The following is a 21,596-nucleotide window of genomic DNA, read 5'->3' as shown; positions in this document are numbered from 1 at the left end:
GTATTTAACTATTTTGTGACCGACTAATTGAAAGAGCGGATGACTCTTATAGACTACTTACTCTTCTCTTCCAAATATTTTAGTGCGGTTTCATGATGTGTATGCTTGTACCTATAACAAAAAATGTTTGGATTTTATAGCTATGCCAAAGTACAAAAGATGGACTTGTACAAATTGTAACGATTGTAGAATCATTTTATGTTAAAAAAAAAAAATAGTCAATCGCTTGACTCCTTTGACTTAAGATTATGTCTACTTTACTCAATTAATCTCATACTTTATTAGCATATGATTGGTTGGATGTTACACCATCCACTTGAAAATGGAAAATTTAGAGAGAAATTATCTCCCTCTGATCTTAAGGTAGGGAGGTAATTTCTTATAACTTTTCATGTTATCTTTAAGAACCTATGTTTGCTGTTTTATCTCCTTTCCAAATTCTGGCAATAGCATTCTTCTTTCGAAACTTGCTTTTTGGCAAAGCAAAATATCTTTGACCTTTCTTGGAGTCCCTTAACTATTCTGTGTATGGATTTTTTGCTTAAGTAATGTAATCTTTTCTCCCATTCTCCATATTCCTCTACATCTTTATCCCATGATTTGGGGAAAGTATCTACAAATTTATCCTTAGAAATAAGCTATATTGATGAATTAGAAATTCAAAAGCAGCATATGTGACTGAATTAGTTTTTAGAATAAGTGGCCCCACCTATTCTAATGCCATGATAAATTTAATCACATTTTCATAGTACAACTTTATAGATATAATAATCAGGAGATGTGGATACAGGTACAAGTATGGGAATAAAACACATATCCCTGAACTGGAGTTTCCTGATAACTACAAATTACAAGGAACTTATCCATTTGTATTGTCCAAGAAAATCTGTAAACATATCAAATAGTCAATGAGTATGTAGTCCACTCACAAACATGCAGCAGCAGTCTTAATAATAAATCAAAAAGTATCCAGATGTCAAATGAGGGAGTTGTGGATGTGTTTTTTATGCACTTCATACATAGAATAAAATACCAAGGTATCTTATCCTCTCTTGAACAAAGACCTCTCGGATGCTAAACAATGTGATCGAACGAGACAACTCCAAGGTTCCGATAGTCAGGTCTTGACCTTATACATGGATAGACTCAGTGATTGTGAAGTGATTTTGCTGCAATCACAAGGGGACTTACGTTGAACCTGAATGTTTGAATGCTGCTGGAATGTAAGCACCCAACTTGGCTCTCCTCTGCTGACTGTTTCTTTGAATGCAGTAGATTTGAATTTGTTTTGTTTTTTGAATGTTTATAGATTTTTTTGTGTTTTTTTGGTAATAATGAGCAATGATACAATACTGAAATAAACTCCTATGCTTAAAATAATACTGAAACAATAATATTACTGCTGGAATTAATTTGCGAGACTATCAAGGGAATGTTGTTCTGTTTTATGGCCAATATGCCTGGGAAACAAATTTATTACAATGTAAGATAAAAAACCTGATTTTTGCTGTCCCAGTAGTTGAAAAATCTGCAAACTGCAAATTTTAATTTTTTTGAAAAAAATTACTGTTCACGCGGTACTGTAGCAGTCCGTACGGCGGTACTGTTCACGCGGTACTGTTCACGCAGTACTGTAGCAATCCGTACGGCAGTACTGTAGCAATCCGTACCATACTTGTTAATCACCAAAATTTCTTCAATAAATCTGCAATAATTTCTCGTGAATTTATTCTTCAATCCTACGCAATTAGATGCAAATAAGACCTCTGAATGAAGTCTTCCTGAAACCAAATATCACTGAATATTTCATCAGCTCAGATGGTGAACATTGAAGCAACTACGTCCTCCAATGGTGGCTGAAAACCCTAGTCTCCAGAGCAAAACCCTTTCAATTTCACAATGTCAAAATAAAATAGCCATCCTCTTCTTTCCAAACTCAGCGCTATATATCCTTTTTTGCAAGTCGTACCCTAATCCTCTTAATTACAATTTTGCTTGTAATTTCATTTAATTTCACTTTGGGTGTCAAAACGATTTTAATCATTAAATGGGCATTTAATTTTAATATTTCAATAGTCTGGCTCTGATAATTTAATTAAAAACATGGCCCCGTCTAATGATGAGTTGACCCTCAAGTTAAGTGATTATAATATAAAGTCACTTTATAACTTTATTATTAAATCACTTAATAATAAATGCTAAGTCATTCAAACTTGTCTAACTCCACAAATATTTTGAATTTAGCTATGCCGTCTGAAACTGGAGCTCACTAGTTGACCACCCATATGACCGTGATGTCTGCTAAAAATAGCAGGGGTCCATCTCCAACTGCTAAAAATAGCCTGGCCAAGCAAAACTCAAAGCAAAACTCATCATAAACAAACTCTGGCAACCCAGAAGTGTACTCTGCTCTGTCCCCGGAAGATCTCCATGCCAAGGTGACCCTCTATCCAATCCTACTAGCCTACGAGGATCTTTGATAGGCTAATCACAAGCTAGAGTGATGTCTCTAGCTAGAAGGGGACATCACATGGAACGTGGAATATTACTTGACATTAAAACAAAAGGCAAAAGAGATAAGATTTAGGGAGTCTAATCTAATTCCTAGAACGTAAGAGACTATGAATGATTTATTGAAATTCTAATAGACTTTGCTTTGCATGGCAAAGCAACAACTCCACAAAGCTTAGTGCGATCTTCTAAGATAATCTTATGACGTTCAAATCCCCATTAACAACATATACACCATCAATGGGATGCATATCAATGGGTGAGTAGCAATCGAAGTTGGGCTTGAATAAAGAGTTTCGTTGACCACGCAAATTATTTGGCAATCAGCGAAATACAAGTAGAATGAACATGCAAATTTCACCATCAATCATCCACCATAGCTTCCATTCATCTAATCAACATGAAAATAAATGAGAAGTAGACATCATACAAATGTTGAATCAACACATAAGTTCACCATATCTTCAATGAAAATAATATGCTTCTTGCAACAAAGTTTGCGCAACAATCTTCTTTTCTCCTACTCTATTCTTGCTATATACTAATGATCTACCTACTAAGTATTAACCTTTACAAATGAGGAGAGCAAGCCTTATATAGTGCTCTCAATACAACTGAATGGCCTAGATCAAATCCAAATCAATGGCCAAGATTGAAAGATAGAAACCCTAATTAGGGTTTGTTACACTCATTACATAACATTTAATGCTTGAACAATGATAAAATTACAATGGATAGGACACATGTCCACCATTGACTGCTGATCAATGAATGATGAGGTTAGGTACATCAAACGTTGTGCCCCCACATGTGGTAGTTATCCTCCTTGTTGGCTGAGTTAAGTGCATTCAATCTTGACGTCCTAACTTGGAATCATCTGATTGGGTTGAAGATGACTAGGTGCCACCTCAGCTACTTGGTCCATGTAACTCATCACAAAGTGGAGTGATTTGGGCAATATCTCTTGATACTCAACATTTCCAAGCCTGTGATGAATGAAATGATGGTGGGAGGTATTCCCAAATTTCATCGTCGTCTCTAACCTGATCAGCTTCACTTGAAGCCTTTGTCTTGGATTACTCTCTTGCTGTACCAGCAATGATTCTTAGATTTCTGGAGGAAATTCAAGGTACTTGCATAACTCCTTCCTTTAGCACCTTCGCTCTCATGCTTGCTCTTTGATGTCTTCTTCATCTTTCATTCAACAGCACCCTTGAAGGTGTTGATCAATAGCATATGCATTGTTTGAGCTCATGATGCCTCTCTCTTACAAGTTACAAATGTCCTTCATCTTTGGAATTTTTCTCATTGCTGGATCATTTCACTCTACCTCTTGCCTTGAAGACGCTGATATCCTTCTCCTTCTGGTATACTCTTGCGAAATCTTTTCCTTTGAGCAGCTTCAATGTGTTGATCTCCACCATGCTGAAGTTGTTTCTGCTGCATCCCTCGTACTTTCTTCTTGCACCAGACCTTAATATTGCTGGCAGCCCTTTCCCTCATTTGATCACCTGCAACAACAAACAAGCTAGCATCAAACACCTATGGTATATACATATAGATTTCATATATTTTCTGAGTTCTCTAACCTGATATGTCTTCCTAATGATGTTCTGATTTCTGAACTCATGTCTGATTTGGTATGTTTCAGGTCTGATTTTAGGGTCCTGCAGTCCTGATTGCTCATGTTCTCATCTGAGACTCCACCCTTTGTAGGTCCAATTTTTGGATTCCACCAAGTGGTGGACAAAGTGCTGTTGTGCATTACCTACGTAGGCCGTGGATTTGGGAGGTCAATGGAAATGTGCTAAGGAAGGCCAGGCTTTCCAACATGAAGTGGAAGTTGATAACTGATGGGCGGACTTTTTGGCACCAAGTGGAAGTAAGCATGATGGTTGGACTTTTCATGGCCAAGTAGAAATAGTCCAAGAGCTAGCCGGGGATTTTGGGGGGCACTGGCAGTGGCTTAGAGTAGGCCAAGGATTTGGATAGGAAGTGAAAATGGCTCCCAACCGACCAGATTTTTAAGCCCCAAGTGGAAGTGGTGACTTCCATTCTTGCCTACCTTCACTTCATGATTTCTTCATTGACCTTAGTCATTGTTTGATCAGATATTCAAATCATCCCTTTCTTTCCACATGAAAGCAACCCTTACCTTCATTGGTCAAGCATTGATACAGCAGATCCTTCATTGCATCTACTTAAGCCGGACATTTTGATAGCAACTGGAAAGAGTCTAAAAATAGCCATAGATTTTACCACTAACTGGAAATGCACATAGAAGTCCGTGGATTTTGGGTGCAAGTGGAAATCATGCCAAGCAAGCCGGACTTTTAAGGGGTCACTGGAAATGGTGACTTCCATTCAACATCACTTGTTCAATCAATCACTCGAGGCATCCCCATTCATGCTAGGTAGACTTTACCAACCCTGATCAACATTACCTTTCAAAAACATTAAGTGTTCAATTTCCACCAGACGTGGATCTCAGCAAATGGAAGGGCATGTACATCTAAGTCAGGCTTTTGATAGCCCACTAAGAAGTGGTGCAAGGGTGGCCGGACTTTTTGGGTGCCACTTGAAATCATCAAGATAAGCCAGGTTTTGGACCTCAAGTGGAAGTGAAACAATCAAATCAGTGGATCAGACCAGCAAGTGGAAGTGAGCCAGGTGTAAAGGAAGTCTCCAAGGAGGGTTGTGGATTTGGAGGGTAAGTGGAAGTGGAAGGTTGAGTTCTCCAAATTATTGATCTCATTACTCACTTCACCTCTTATCAAACTTGCTGCCTTCAAGAACTTAGCTGATTAATTTACTTCACCTCCAATATGATGTTCTCTTCATTCTTCAACTTACTCCAAACAAGTTTAGCATGTCAAGGAAAATTCCCTCCTAGGCCGTGCTTTGAGGGTCAGAAGGAAGGTTGCCTCTTAGGCCGGGGATTTCAGCTTATCGAGGAAGGATCATTTCTTGGTTCAATTTCATCAACTCCAAGTTGCCTGTTGCATCAACCAACTCCATTCCTCTTCACTTAGCCATTTGCTTGATAAGGTGATTTTGCCCTTTGGTGAAGACTTAATCCTTGGATTTCCAGAACTCCCGGAAATCCAAGGAGAAAAATTGATGCTCTAGTTTCATCCCTTCACTCATCTCTCACCTATCACATATCATCCTCCTTGAGATACAGATTTGCTTGAGCATTATTCAATCACCCCAAGGATCCATCACGGAATTCATGCCTTGACTTGACCTAGAATTTGCATTGTGAAGCATCACTCAATGACTACCTTGACCCTCACCTATCACCTGAGCACCTAGAGCTGAGAAGACTCTACACTAGTCTAGAGGGAGAACTGACTGGTGCTAGACTGCCTGACTTGATCACTTCCTGACAATCAAAGGCACTCCATCTCTCACTACTAAAAGGTTTAATAGCTAAAGAGACCATTGCCAACCAAGGCGACTAAACTAAGACAACTACAGTAGAAAGCAAAAAGTGGGGGTCCCCATTTGCAATGGGGCGATGTGTGAAAACTTCACAACAGGAGTCAACATTGGCTCAAACTGTAATGTCTCCTTTTCGACCAGCAAACACTGAGCTTTTGGTAGCTGGCATGGATTGGATTTCTACTGGATCCTTGTCAGCTGTTAGAATTAGTTAGTCTTTCAGTTAGAATGTGGCTTAGTCAACTAGTTGTTAGTCATTTTCTTAAGGGGATGCTACAGTAATTTCTCTATCTGCCTGCATGTATCATTAGTTACCTTCAGTTAAATAAGGACTCGTGCAGTCAGTTGTTTTCCTGAAATCTTGGGGAATGTTTGTCAGTTAGCCAGCCATGAACATGGGATTAATTCCCATATCTTGTGGATCACTCAAGCTGAGGGTATCGGTAGCACTGGGAATGATTAGAGAGCATCTTTTGAAATCAAAACCAGAATCTTTCTTCCAAGAGGGACACAGCCTGTGCCATTGGTGCCTGCAACAAAAACCAGCAGGTGCAGTTTACAATTGGTTCTGGGGATGATAACTTTCACCAGCCATCATCATAAAACAGCAGCAGCAGTAGCGAGAGACAGACATGGGTAGTTGCTGGTGATCTGTGAGCACATGGCAGATTTCTGGAAGCTCAAGGAGTCTATCACGTTTGGTAAGCGTGCCCAGTAAGTAGTTAAATTTGTAGTTCCCCCATTTGTATTTGTTCAACCACAATTCCAACATAAAAACAAAAAAGGGGCTTATTTCAGTATATTTCCTGTATCTGTTTTTAGGATCATATTTAGGCATATTTTAATTGTTAGATTAGATTACGACAGTTTTTGTGTGAAAATTGGTAGGGTTGCTTCACAAACAACAAGCCATAAGTTGTAAGATCATAGCTAATTGTTACCATTGTTGTAAGGCACCTATTTAAACCTGTAAATATGCATACCAGCTGGTTTCTAGAGAAGCTATTGGGTTCCAACCAAGTAATTTATGAAATCTTTAGCATCACAAATAAAATTAATACACTCAGTTGAGCAGCCTGCCATCCTCCAAGCCAAGTGGAATTTTTCTTTGTTTAAGAAATCATAACTAACATATTCGAATGTTAATCTTCTGTATTCGACCATGTTTTGGTTTTTTGCATTGCCAACATTTCAGATCAAACACCATGATCCATCATCAGGGCAATCTCTCTCTTGCTTTTTTGACCTGATGATGGATCATGGTGTTTGATCCGAAACGTTGGCAATGCAAAAATCTACACGGTCGAATCCAGAAGATTAACATTCAAATCATTATGGACTGTGGAAGCTTCATGAATTCAATAACTAACATATTTCAACAGTAGCATAAGGGTAACAAATGCCTAAAAAAAAAAAAAAAAAAAAAAAAGACATTTTTGATGATGGAACAAATGATATTTATGTACATTATAAAATAGATCTTCTTGTTTCTATACAATTCACTTGGCTCGCATGTCAAGTGGCTGTAATTTAACTGAGAAATTCTGGTCTAAGGGTTCAGTATGAAGGCTGAATATGGCTCCGTGTGGCATAACTATGGCCTTGTCATCAACCTCCAAGCCATAGTTGATGATACAGAAAGAAAGCATGTTAATGTCCATAACTGACCAAAGTAGGTCAATAGAACTCAAACGTAGATCATGCTACAATGCTCTTCAGAAGTGCCAAAAGCAACTCCAATGGAATAATGTACACAAATCTCAAACTAAGAAACAACTAGTATAGATATCTTAAATACATCTATCTGAAAAACCTCAGGAGATGTCAGTTTAGGACTATTATATTTACTTAGGATTTATTTATTTTTAATTTAGGAACTACTTTATTTACTAAGAATATACACAAACACATTTCAAGAATTAATTTCTTTTATCTGTCTTTATATTCAAAATATAAATGTAGGTTCTAAATAGTTTTTCTTTCACAGACATTACATCAGATGCTTCTACCCCAAGTTGCCACTGTGAATTATGCCTCTCAGCATAATAAAACCAAACACAGCTAGGCAGCCACATTGAGGCAACACATAAGAATAAATCCTGGCCCATTCTTATATACAAAATAATTCTGATATTAGCATGAAACAATGATTGAAAAGAAAGTCCCATTGTCAAGAACAGACCACAAAGAACCAAGACAACATGAGCGAGGGAGAACAAGGCTCTAATCTGTAAAATCAAGCCATAACGTAGATGCATAAAGATTAAGAGCTCATTTACTATGGCACTTTGTTATTTATGATCACCTGCATGCCAATCTCCAGCACATTGAGTTCAACACCCAATGGTTATTTACTTGTTCAAGCGGCATAGCTAGTAGTTCAATGAGAACTTGTTTGCTCTACAGGGATGCAATTTGGGTAAAGGCCTTAGTGTAGCATTATCCAAGGGTTGACAAAGATATGGCCAGCTTAAGTTCTGCATAGTACATGTAGATGTAGTTTTCCAACTTAAAGAAATGGATGCAATTACAACAAGTAATCGAATTTTTTGTCCATCAAACATAGCAGGTCAAATTTTTCAGTCACATTCACTATAGACATGAATATTGGAAATCACTTTAAAAGTGTCCACTATATCAATGAAGAAAGTATTGATGTCAAAATATAGGAAAAATCAGTACAAACCATTGCAATGTCAATACCAGTGATTCGTAGTAGCTCACTAGGACAGACCAGATACCCAAGAAGTACCCACTCTCTGTGTGCACTGACATTAACCAAGTCCTGAGCTCTCTGTAACAGTATAGATGTAACATAAATGAGAGATCAAAAACCTGTCAAAACACTTGGAAACTCAAGCAGAATTGAAGTTATGTAAAATCAAAAGAAGGAATCTGAGGCAGGTAATACCATTGGATGGGCAGAGTTGGTAAGTATATCTGGATATCGAGGATGGAAGGGGCTGAGGAAACCCTCATTTCTCAATTTTTGGGTATCTGCAGCAAGAAAGACAATAGGCCCCACTGCCTCCAAAACCTGATCTTAAAAGGAAAAGTACTGTAAATATTAAATAATCAAAGCCTAAATACCATCAACAAGCATAAAGCTGTGAACAGTTCTCCCTATTAAAGTAATCACTTCCGTACAAAAGAAATGTAAAGTCATCACAGCATTAAATTAAGAAAATTCGTCATAAAAAGGTCATTGTTTGACCAAATTGATACTTCTGTCTTGAAATTTTATGAAGACAATTGATGATACAAAAATAACCTCTATTCTGCTTGAAAGCTCCAAGAATCGTTGAGCCCAAAGTAATATATTTTTATATGAACAGAACCAGGTCATATAAAATTGCTATTCTTATATACATAATCATAATGTCAAAATTATTTATACCCCAGGTGCTATATTTTCTAAGATGTTATGACTTATGGTAACCTAGAATCTGCATGTTATGATCAGTTATCCAGCTCATTTATTAGGTGTTTCATCTTACTCATTCTTTCACAACCAATAAACACCACAGATTGTACATTTTTTTACATAATGCTATATATTATGTAGGAAGTAATAGATCTCCCTTATTAGATTTAGCATAGATTTAAGCCATTCTTACCAACACTAGATTTAACTTCAAGCTTTCACAGTGAATATCTGTCTAAAGATTACTTTCCCTTTGTAGAAAAAAACTGACTGTGCTAAAGCAAGCCACAAAACTGTAAAGCTAGATCTCTACAAGACGCACCCTAATAGCCTACTGGCCTAAAGGAAATTCTGTAAACATCTAGAGATATTTGACCAGCCCTTGATTTGGAAACTACAAGAAAGTTAAACAGCAATATAAGATAGTAAGATTGGGGCAGGTGGTGTACGTTGACACAGAGGAACATGATGCATATGTAACTTTGCAGCAAACAGAACTCAATTTGACATACCAAACAAATTTTGCTACGTCTGCAAATCCAGAATTATCCTACAAGCAAATAATAGAGCTTCCAGTTTAAAAAAGAGCATATCACCTCTCCAATGCGAGGGCTCACAAAATTTAGATCCTCGTGCAATCCTTTCAGTGGTGGATCATAAGAATCAATGAACTGTACCAGACTGCACGATCAACAAAGCATCTAGCGTTAGCCTATAAAGAAAAATGGTCCACAATTTCAATAAGAAATCATCCTTCAAAGAATAAGAAAAGGAAAACGAATTTCAAACAGAAAATTACATTACCTGTATTCAATAGAGTAGCAGCATTTCTTCAAAAAATAATAAAATTATATAATATTCACTGTTTTTTTCTTTTTGATATAATATTCACTGTTATGCATAGATTTTCCCTAGTACAAATTTAGTGCAATAATATAAGAGTGGTGTCTGTGGCCACAGCAATGAAAGGAACGCAGTTATGATCCCTAGTGCATGCAAAAATTGAAGAGAATGTGAAACAAAAGAGTTTTAAAGAAATAAAGTCATAAATATACATTATGGATAGATCAATCACATTTGTAAGATGTATGATGGCTAATAGTGCTAACACTATGATGACCATATAGCCTTGAATGAGGAGGGTATATCTGTGGCATTCACAGTTTGCCAGCTGCATACAGCAGTTGGAGAAAGCTGCCCATCAACACTTCATAACCAAAATGCATGTAACTTGATCACAATGTATAAGAAAAGAAATACATGAAAAAAACACATAATATATGACCCAAATGGAGGGAAAAACTGACATCAACACAAAATTTAGGCCAGTATCTGCTCCTTTCAAAATTGAGCATCCCACTAAACCTTCAAAGTTCAAACCTGCAAATGCCTTGTGGGACCTAAAGTTCTCTGCTTGATTGTTGAATCTTCAACATTCTTAATGGAATTGAAGTTCATATTGCCATAGCAGCTTCAGAGATACTTCTATATTTGGAATACTTATTCAAGTACCTGGAAGCAGACATGGAGATACATGTTTGTCCATCTCTTATACACCAATTCTACTAGTTATTTTGCTCATAAAATTGTTTATTTTCCCACATCCTATGCAATTTCTGTCCCTACAATTCATCCTTGTATCCACCTCTCCTTGAGCTGCATCCCTATAAATATTGCATCGTTTTATATTAGTCAATTGTACCACTTAATATTACTATATAAATTTTAATGCAGCAATCACCCATCCAAAAATATCAATGTCAGGCAATAACACAAGATCAATCAAATCATTAGTAGGTTCAACCTCTGGTTCATTGAAGCTGTTACCAAGAATGTCATTGATGTTCCTCCATCTTTTCCCTACCATATGTATAGAATGAATGCTGGTGTATGAATGCTTGTATATATTGTACAATGCACAAACATTGGACTGAAATATACAAGAAGAAACTATCCACCACTAAGAAGTCCAAGCTCTTCAGATGTTTGAAAAAAAGAATCAGCTCTGCAACAAAACACGAAGAGGAAGGCTGACAAATTCCAAGAACATAATCTGCCACTCAGCATGAACATATGCGATGCTAATAATATTTGTACTCATTGCAAGGTTGGTGCATGTTGAGACGGAGACGGCAGGTGCTGGAATGGTAAAGACAAGATGGTCATTCAACATCTGCAATCACTTACAATTGAGAAAAGCTCTCCCTTTTGAACTGTGTGCTCTTGTAGTCTATTATATCTCTCTTGTCTGTAGCTGTACATCTTGTCTTTTCTTTTCTTTGGTTAAATGTTGACAATTACAATACATTGCAATATGTACATTTCAGATTTCCCAATAATATACCAGCCCAAATGCACTCAACTATGAAGCTTCCCTCACAATTCCAATAATATACTTAACTTGCTACCTCATTCCCTAAGCCTTCAGCAAGTGCCTCATGAACCATTTATAATAGAGCTCTCTTAACTCTTTCATTTTCATATAAGTGGTGTTTTCCCAAAGCATAAATTTATGTGATGATTTATTGGAATTCAACTGCATAATTTCAAGTCAATCTGTATCTTGTGACCACGAATGGTCCACTTCGCACTCATTGCATTCAAGTTACACTCGCAGAGGTGAAGCAACAGAACTTCCCAAGAGATCACTCTCCCAACTCTGTCTCAAGTGCACTAAACCATGGAGTTTCCACCAATCAAGCCCATGTAGATTGGTATGCCATTTACAAAGCATTCGGTATATGTTGTCCCTTAATTGCCATTCATTATAGAGCTCCCTAACTCATTCATTTTCATGTAAGAGGCATTTTTAGTATAAAAAATGATGAGATTAAACAGGATTCAAATGTATTGTATCAAGTCCATCTTCATCATAACACATTTCATGAGTACTGATTCACAAGAATACATCTCATGACCATGAATAATCTAGTTAGCACTCCATGCATCTAGTAACTCCCCCACAGGGGCGAAGCACCAGAACTTCCCACACTGCTGATTGCTATTATAATTACTAGTATAACAAATGCTCAGATATTTCAGTGGCCAGCATACCATCAACTTTTGATTTAGATATCTGACACATCGGCAGAAATTCGCAAGCATGCAGAACCAACAACATGACAATTATGGCCTAATGATTTTTTTAAGATTGTAATATATGATAACTTTTCTTTTGAATCTGGTATAAAAACCTGGAGGCAAGATAATTCATTGAAAATAATAAACATATAAAGGACAATAAGGTACTGCATCATGATATTTCAATATTGATGAGCACAGAAGCATGCTTCAATGTGGCAATGTAACCAAATTGATAACATTAGAATCCGAATTTGACAATGCAATAGCTTGTGAAAAGTGTTTGATCCTACCGATGATAGAATTCATAGTCCCTTCCACTTCTTAGCATAGTATGCATCAAGTTGTAAATCTGAACGATCATTTTTCTGGGTACCTGACACAATAACAGGAGCATCCATGTCAGAGGATGATTGATAAAACAGGCAAGGATCCTCTATCCCTCAAGCAATATATTAATTATGTAATAACAATACCCTATATAGAGTCTTACAACTTTCTTATGTGAGCTTGTATCTTTTACCCTATACCGTGGAGTCTACTCTATTTGCTCATCAGCCATGGAACTTGGAAGATTGTTCACAGACTCTTTCTTGCATATTTGCAACAAGAAAAAGTCAGATAACCAACCATCAAAACTCAAGACAATAGATGATGAAATTTTACATAAGAGTTTTTGCAGGTTTATACACTTGGATTTCCACACAAGGTGATCCATCCAACAGGTTTCCTGTACTTCTGTTGACCTCTAGCCAGCTATTAAAAAAAATATTTGCAGGATTTTATCTTTAAATCTGTACACAACTAAAATCAGACAAAAAGACATTGGGCTTTATAAAGAGGTGTCTCAGCATACTGGCTCTCCACCCAGAAGTTCCGCTTACATCCCATGCAGAATATGAATGGTGTATAAATCAAATTGCTCATCCAGCAAACCCCTTACACTTATACTAATGACAACTGTGTATTCATCTAGCATGGTGATAAACAAATGAACCAGCCCTGGCTTTTCTATCATACCAGCAATGAAAGAAAATAACAATCTATTAAACTGATTAAATTAATTGAAAATCAAAAGCTTACAAGACAGAACAAGACAGGTTAGTTGCAATTATATAGCACAACTTCAACTAGGTTGAAAGGATGCCTGCAAGAATATTACATATAAAAACCATGAATAAAACTAATACAACCAATGTGCTATGACATCTAGATGAAGATAACTATACATAGTTTTAGAAAGCCAGTAGTCAAGTATTTACATCCATGTACAATATAATTGATGGCTTAAGCAATGAATTACTATAAGATGAGACCACTTCACAAACATTTTATGCATGCATTGAAAGCCAACACATCTATGCCAATATTAACCATCTGATTAAGCAAAGTCCCAGATGGTAACACTTACAAACATTGCAACCAAGATGTGTGATAGTAAGTGAATACAGTGTAGAGAGAATAATACAACATCTCAAACCACTGCCCTGAACTTACGATAAAGAACTTTTAATGTTTTCTAAAATTAAATTACACATTGACCACCAAAACATCTATGAAATGAACTGCATACGAAGACTAGATAAAAGTCATTAGATATCAAAAGTCAATCTTCTATATATTGACAAGAACACAAAATGAGGATCCAAACAAATTTTTTAATTTTGTCTAGTACAGTTTAAGATTCAATGTAAATAAATGAATCAAAATCTAAATACCTAGCTCAAACAAGTGACAGATTGCATTAGGAATTAGAAACTTCAGCGTCCAGCATCCAACTTAGTTGGTGCCTATACTACTTATAGAAGCCTTCCTGTGTGTTTGACTAAGTCTAAGTACTGAGAGTGAGTAGATGGTTTTCAAAGATCTTACATAGTTCAAGTGTCTAACTCACCAACACATCATGTGTTATTACAAAGAGTTCATAACTCAAGCATCTTGATTTATCTGCTACCTAACCAATTATCTAGTTCATGTACCAGCAAAAGTTTGTAAAATGGCATAGCATTATTGTTAGAAATATGAATTACCTTTGTAATAAAATGACCATAGTGACTTAGTAGTGTGTTAGTGTTGCTGTTATTAGCATTTACGGCTGTGAAGAAGCGTCACCTCTTTAATTGTTGTTTACATTTCTCAATCTCTTTGTAAGTTGATGAACCTCATTGTGATCGTCACTCCAATAACTAACAATGTTAGATTGTGAAATTAGCGTTTTCTCTCAATATGGTATCGAAGCTAGCATTGGATCAAGGAAAGAAGTCAGGTCATGCAAACTCCAAGTACTAAGGGTTTCTCGTGCAGAAAATTGTAGGCATTTTTGCAGGTATCAACAGAGCACTGAAAATTGTGGGAATCCCAATTTGAAGGTAACTATGTAGGTCTTGATCAAAGTTGCAGTAATAATGGAAGCATGTTTTAGGATGTGGGAAAAGTTTTCAAGAGATAATATATAAAAAAGCATAGTTGAAAAACTCGGACTCAGCAATGACTCGGCAAGCCCAATTTTTTTAAAAACTCGGGACTCGCAAAAACTCGGCAATAACTCGGCAACTTTATCAAACATTTGAAAATACGTTTTTTTTAAATATTCTTCAAAAACACACATTTACACCAGGATTATTAGAAATCGGGATTATCTTAAATTCTTAATATTTCTACAACATATATATTTAATTTAATCTACGTATTTTTTATATAGATTGTTCTTTTCATTTAATCTCAATTCTTTTTAATACTGTTCTTTATATATAAATGTGAAATACACCAATTTATTAAAAAAAGTTACTTTGTTCATTATTATTAAAAAAAATATAGATTGTTCATTGTTGTATGTATTTGATATCGCAATGTTTCTGGGAATAAAACTTGTTGATATCTCCTGTAGAAATTATTTTTTATCAGTATGATGTGAATTTCGCCTAAAATAACATATACAAATATGGAATGTACACAAAACGATGAGCCCATAAACCGTGTGAAAGCTACACAGTGGGAAAGAGTACAAAATTTAATATAGATTAAAAAAATTGTGTTTGAAATATATTGAAAATCAAATAAAACAAGAAAGCTCTGTGCGTCGGTTTTTTTTTTTTGTTCTCATGCCCTATTCGTGTTGGCGGCATCGCAAGTACACTCCACGTTGCGGCGAAAAAACACAAAATACATAATAAAAATTAGGTTTTCGACGCCTTAAAACTTTATTACTTTTTTACCGACGAGTCTCTCCACATTTTTCAGCGATTTTCGGCGATTTTTAGAATTTTTTATCGCTGCTCGTTTTTTAAAAACTCGTTGCCGAGTTTAATCGCAAGTGACTCGCGACCAACTATGGCTCGCAAGTATATGGAAAACCCGCAGATTTTTTCATCCATGAGCATCACATGAAGAGAATGAAAATGAAATCACTGATCTGAAAAGAAATATTACCAACCATAGCAAGAAAAGTTGTGAGAACTAACAGTCACAGCAAGAAAAATTGCAGGCATTGACAGTCAGCAGGAAAAGTCACAATGTCCCCATTTTTGGGTTCTCTTGCATTGTAGTTGGCATTGACCTTCTAGGTGTGTGGCAACCTTACAAAGGAGTTATTTGATGTTACCAATGAGCTCAAATGGTCTAGAGGACTCATGACGCTTTCAAATGTTATTTTCGGCTTCTGATGTATTCTCCAAGATTTTTGGAGAGAGTGTCTATGTATACTAAGTCACCCAAGGTCCAATTCTCATTATTCATCATTGGTATCACTCTAGTTCAGTCAGTTTTCAATTTCGATGTTTTCAACCGTTTCCACAATTCGAATGTAATATTGAGTTATATTTTAATTAATTTTACTAAGGTTTTTACCTAAGTTACCGGTTCGGGTTCGGGCACCGGTCTGGGTTCGAAGAACCCGGTATGCCGGTACGGCAAAATTTTGAAAAGGGGTTTGGGTTCGTTAGTACAAAAACATGTAAATTATATATATATATATATATTTGTGAAGCCTATAAGCATGAATTAAAATTTGCATGTCACATAGCATCATATATATAAACAACAAAACAAACATAAGCTTGTAATCATAGCATCATATACATCAAGTTTAATATCAAAATGACAAAATATTCAAGTATCATTGTTTCAACTTTCAACAATATAAAGTTTAATCATCAAGTGGATCATCTAATTCATCCTCCTCCTCATTGACATTGACATTAGATGAGCCAATGCCACTTTTAGAGGTGAAATGAGTGAATATAATGTTTTAGAAGTCACTTTTAGGGTATAAGTTTCATTTTTTAGCAGGCGGAATTCAAAAAAAAAAAATTGCATATGATTTGCTTTTTTGGGCCCCCCAGCCACCCGGGTTCGATTGGATTCGACCTAGGTTTGACTGGGTTCGACTCGGGTTCACTTGTGTTCGACTCGGGTTCGCTTCGGTTCGACCAAGGACGAACCACCTCTGGGTTTTTTGAACCTTGGTCGAACCCAATCCGAACCAAACCCGAACCAGGGACCCGTTCGAACCAGGACCGGTACCAAGGGTGTCCAAGGGCGAACCCAATAACTTAGGAACTTTTTATTTTAATTAAAATAATTTAAGGTTTTTATTTTAGTTATAATAGCTTGTTGGAATGAGAATGGAAAGTTTCAAATGTTGGTGTTGGAATATTTGTCATTGATGTCAAAGGCTTGTTGAGTGTGCTAGGTTGTTGTTTGTGAATTTTGGTTGAGCTCCCTGTTTCCCTGCTCAGTTGAGCTCCCAGTGTGCTCGGTTGAGCAGCTTGAGCTGCTTGGTTACCTACTTGAGCTACCTGTGTGCTTGTTGGAGCTGTTTGTGTGTGAGCTCTTACTTGTGAGCTGCCTCAAATTTTTTCGCCATGTCATGTTTGAAAGGTCACGGTGATTATTTTCGAATTGAATCTTGTGTAACGCCTTCATTTATGTTCTTTACGGAATTTGGAGTATGTGGACGGGGAAAGTTGGTGGTGATACTTCTATTCTATCGAGCCATTTAATGACTGAATTATCGGGCCAGATCCTTAAAGCATGGAGCCTTTATTAAAAAAACGTTTTTTGTGTAAATGGTTTTACCTCCAAGTCAACAATATCATGGTTGATAAACTAAAAGTTTTTATTTGACCTTTATGAGGTGCCATCATGGGATGCAGTGGCATGCGGAATTCATGGAGAGAGTGTTTTTTTTCAGAGGCTACGCTGAAGTTGAATTTTATTTTTTTAAATCGCATATGTTTTGAATGGGCGTTTTTTGATAGAGGACATGTGGTATTTTCAGAAAACACGAACTTGAAAGTGGGAAGTTTGTTATTTCTTTTTGGTATGTTGGGATGAAAGACTAAAAAAAAACGTTAGTGAGTGGAATTTTCCTTGGACAGGGCATCTTTATTTTTGATCGTGCTGGGAGGTGTTGTTTTTCTTAAAAACAAATCTTAATAAGTTTCCATAGATCGTGGAAGGGAGTCAACGAACGTAAACACTCAAAAAACGCAAAGAGTCAAATGCGGTGTCGATTTGAAAAAGGATGCATTTTTATGAAATACAGTGATTGAAGAAAGTCATTTTCTTTCTTTCTAATGCCTTCTTCAAATGTGGTAAAAAGTTTTCAGCACAACTTTGTTGACTCAATTAAGTTTTTACATTTTTTTGCTGAAGGAGAATTTAATGAACACGTCTTTCATTTCTGCTGTGAGCGACTGGGGATCGAAGTATATTAAAAGAAAATATGGTTGACTGAATTCGAACGGCGAGTCTTTATTTTTTTGATAAGGAGAAATATACGTATATACAGAAAGGAGAGATGCAGAGCTAAAAAGTTTTTCTTCTGGTGTGCATGAATGTGGTATTGGGTGTTTCTGGAGGTGTAGTGTTTATTTGTTTTGATGAAGTGCCGTTTTGAGTAGAGGTTTTCGAATATATCCATATCTCTTGAAAACGTAGTGCTGGACAGCCATATATAGAAATAAAAGTGTTAGGATCATCATTTCAAATCTTTTTTGGATTCTGTTTATCAGTATAGCAGAGAGTTTGAGGTTGGTGCCTCAATCAAGTGGAGTGGGTAATTCATCCTTGCTGATCATGTTTTTCAAAGAGTTGGTGCACTGTGTAAATTGATTGTTCTTATGTAATTTGGGTTGATGCCCATCGGGTTGGTGCCCAATTAAGTTAATGAAAGTTTATTGATGCCGTGGTTTTTTACCCAAAAGGGTTTTCCACAAGAAATCTCTGTGTTCATGTTTGCAGATTGTTTCTCTTGTGTTTCATTTGGTTCAATTCTGAAATTTTGTTTCTGAAAAAGGTCTCAAATACCAAATTGAATATATTTGATTTCAAGGTTGTACTGGGTTTTGTGCATAAGACAGTGCTCAAATAAAAACTAAATGTAGGTAATGTATGTAATCTAGGTCAGTGCCCATTTTGTTAGTGAAAGCTATTGATATGTCATGGTTTTTTACTCAAAAGGGTTTTCCATGTGAAATTTGGTGTTCTCCTTGTTGATGTTTGCTCTCTCTATTCTATCTCTTTGTTTTTGTGGTTTCATGTGCTTAAAAGTTTAAAATACTGATTCACCCCTTCCCCCCCATTAGTAATTTTTTTGTGCTCTTCACCCATGTCCCTCTAATTGCTAACTTGACTCTTTTTTTGATCTTGTATGTTGTTGTAACAGATGTTTAGGTTGTTGCTGGTTTCAAGTTTTCTTTGATAGGCCCTCCCTTGTGCCTTATTGATCAGGCATTTTAACATTTTCGGTACCACTTTAGACTTCATGAATTTTGCTTTCACCAATCCCACCAGCCCCTGTAGAAAACTCAATTTACCTATCAAAGAAAACAATGGGGAATACATTTACCAATGCATCCAAATAAGGAATGCATCATTGACCCTTTTTAAATGAAATTTCTCCTCCAGGTGCAATTGTGGGTAGCAGTCATAAACAGCAAACTGGTTTTCCTTGTTTCCTACTGCTCCTTTGCACACTAGGCCCCTGTATCTATATGTTCTAGCCAAGGAATAGATCAAGTAGGAACTCATGTAAAATGTTATATTCTTCTCCAGGTTCCTAAATTGATCATCCAAATTATCACTGATAATCCTAGACTAGTTGATCATCTTCACGCCAGCTGTAATTTCATGGATAAAGTGGTACATCCACGGCTCGAAAGGAGCACCTTTCTGGCTGCCCATAACTCTGTTTAGCAAGACGATGAGGTTTCCATAATCCTCTTTGAAATAAGGCCTAAGAAGGTCTTAGGCATCTTTGAAATACTTTTTCTAGGCTTCTCCAACTATGAATGGTTGATGTTAGCGTCATACTCCTCCGTATTATCCTTGTATAGCTGGGTTGCTTCATCCCTGGTCATATAGACTGTGTTGTGGTATTCAAAGATGCGGAAGGCCTCTCTGATTTCTACTTCACTGATATTTGCCAGCACTCTGCCATCATGAGCAACTATTTCTCTATTCTCTATGTTATAATGTTTGAAGCATTCTACAATCAATTCAATACACTGAATTGCTGGAAGGAAACCAGCAGCCTGCACTATCCCATTTCGCATCATTTTCCGTGCAATTGGAGTGGGTAACTGTGTATCCATGTCGTGCCTCCTCTTCTTGAACTCCCAAAGATTGATGTGCCCATGGTTGGTATCTCCAACCTGCTTCCATTTGGAGTTCATCTTTGATTCCAAGGGAGAATCCTTATCAACCTGGAACTTCATTTGGACTTTGCGTGATGGTCCAACTTCTGAGGTCATCCAAATCTGCAAAGATTGAACAAAATTAAGTTAGAATCTACGTTTTAAGTGTGAATTTGGAGTTTTAGCGGCTAAGTGTATTCTGATTTTTACTCTTTTTTTTCAACACTTAGCATTAAAGGGGGTTTCAAACTTTCAACACTTAGGTATTCTTGAAAATTACAGAAAAACCCTTGAATATGACCAAATTTGGGAACTTGCATGTCTGATTTTAATCAAAATCAGAACTGATAATAAACTAAGTCCTAGAAATTTGTTAAAGTGTGCATCAATAGTGGTTTATAGGGTAGAAAATTCAGAAAGAATAGAAGGAGAATATGTTATATTAGTTCTTTCTCTTGAAAAACCTTGAAAAATCAGGTTAGGAAACCTGATATCCTGCCTATGAAACCAAATTCACCTTCAAAAGGATGAGAAAAAAAAGAGAGATGCTGTTCGTGATGGAAAATTAGAGGTTGTGCTTCGAAATGCTATGGAAATACTCTTCGAAACAGTCAAAATCCTTCTCCAAACTGTGTATAAATCCTTGAAATCTCGCTGGAAACCTTCAAACCTGCACAAAACCTCTCGAAACATTCTCAACTTGCTCTCTCAAGTTCGAACTTCTTATGAAAGAATGAGAGAATGAAGTGGTATTTGTATAAAATCTTTATGAAGTTCGAATTTTGCATTTAGAAACATCGCTTGTCTTCTTTGATTTGTTTCTAATTCCTCTTTAATCTTTGAATTTGCAAAAGAAAGCTTCTATTTTAATGTTCAGTTGAGTGAAAATACTTTTGGCAAGTTTGATTTATGAATTTCAGTCCAAGAGGAAGTTTCTAATTTGATTCTAAGTTGATGAATCGAACTTAATCTTCAAACTTCCATTTTTAAAAACTTTCCAAAATTGCACTTAGTTTGAACTTGGACAAAAAAATCTTGTTGACAGCCATGGGAATATTTTCCAACTCCCAATTTAGCAAGTTTCTCATGAAGGCGAACTTAATGAATTTGTTTCCATTTTGCAGTTGTAGGGCGGATTTGGCTAGACTTGTGCATCATTCACTATGACAGACTTCATGGGATTTGTGCTTCATGCTTGTTGTGTTAGGCGGACTTCCTTCATCTTATGCACTTGGTCTTTGTATGAGGGCGGACTTGGTGTGACTTATGCACCATTCACTTGCTTCTTACCTCACTTTAGGGCGGACTTGCTCATGTCTTTGCACCCTTTTACCTTACACTTGGCAGACTTCTTCAATGGTGTGCACTCCATGTCCAACAAACTTCATTCATTATTTGCACTACATAAGGCGGACTTGAGGGGAGTTGTGACCAAGTCAAGGCTGACTTGGTGAATGTTGTGCACTCCATGTCCAACAGACTTCATTCATTCTTTGCAC

At 36.6% G+C, this 21,596-nt stretch overlaps 1 protein-coding gene across 3 annotated transcripts in view; it reads right to left on the bottom strand.

The window, feature by feature from the left end:
* The window catches only part of LOC131070921 (probable protein NAP1), a 258,974-nt gene that overhangs the window by 141,762 nt on the left and 95,616 nt on the right, over positions 1-21,596 (bottom strand). For all 3 annotated transcript variants that reach the window (XM_058006606.2, XM_058006607.2, XM_058006608.2), the window contains 4 exons: positions 12,754-12,836; positions 9,976-10,060; positions 8,867-8,992; positions 8,642-8,749 (listed from right to left, as the gene is read on the bottom strand). In XM_058006606.2, coding sequence (XP_057862589.1) covers positions 8,642-8,749; positions 8,867-8,992; positions 9,976-10,060; positions 12,754-12,836 — 402 coding nt within the window. The remainder of the gene's footprint in view (positions 1-8,641; positions 8,750-8,866; positions 8,993-9,975; positions 10,061-12,753; positions 12,837-21,596) is intronic.

The sequence above is a fragment of the Cryptomeria japonica genome, chromosome 1 (assembly GCF_030272615.1).
Source record: "Cryptomeria japonica chromosome 1, Sugi_1.0, whole genome shotgun sequence".
NCBI classification, from domain to species: domain Eukaryota; kingdom Viridiplantae; phylum Streptophyta; class Pinopsida; order Cupressales; family Cupressaceae; genus Cryptomeria; species Cryptomeria japonica.
The sequence above is the reverse complement of the archived record's forward strand: the minus strand, read 5'-3'. Positions and strand labels throughout refer to the sequence as shown.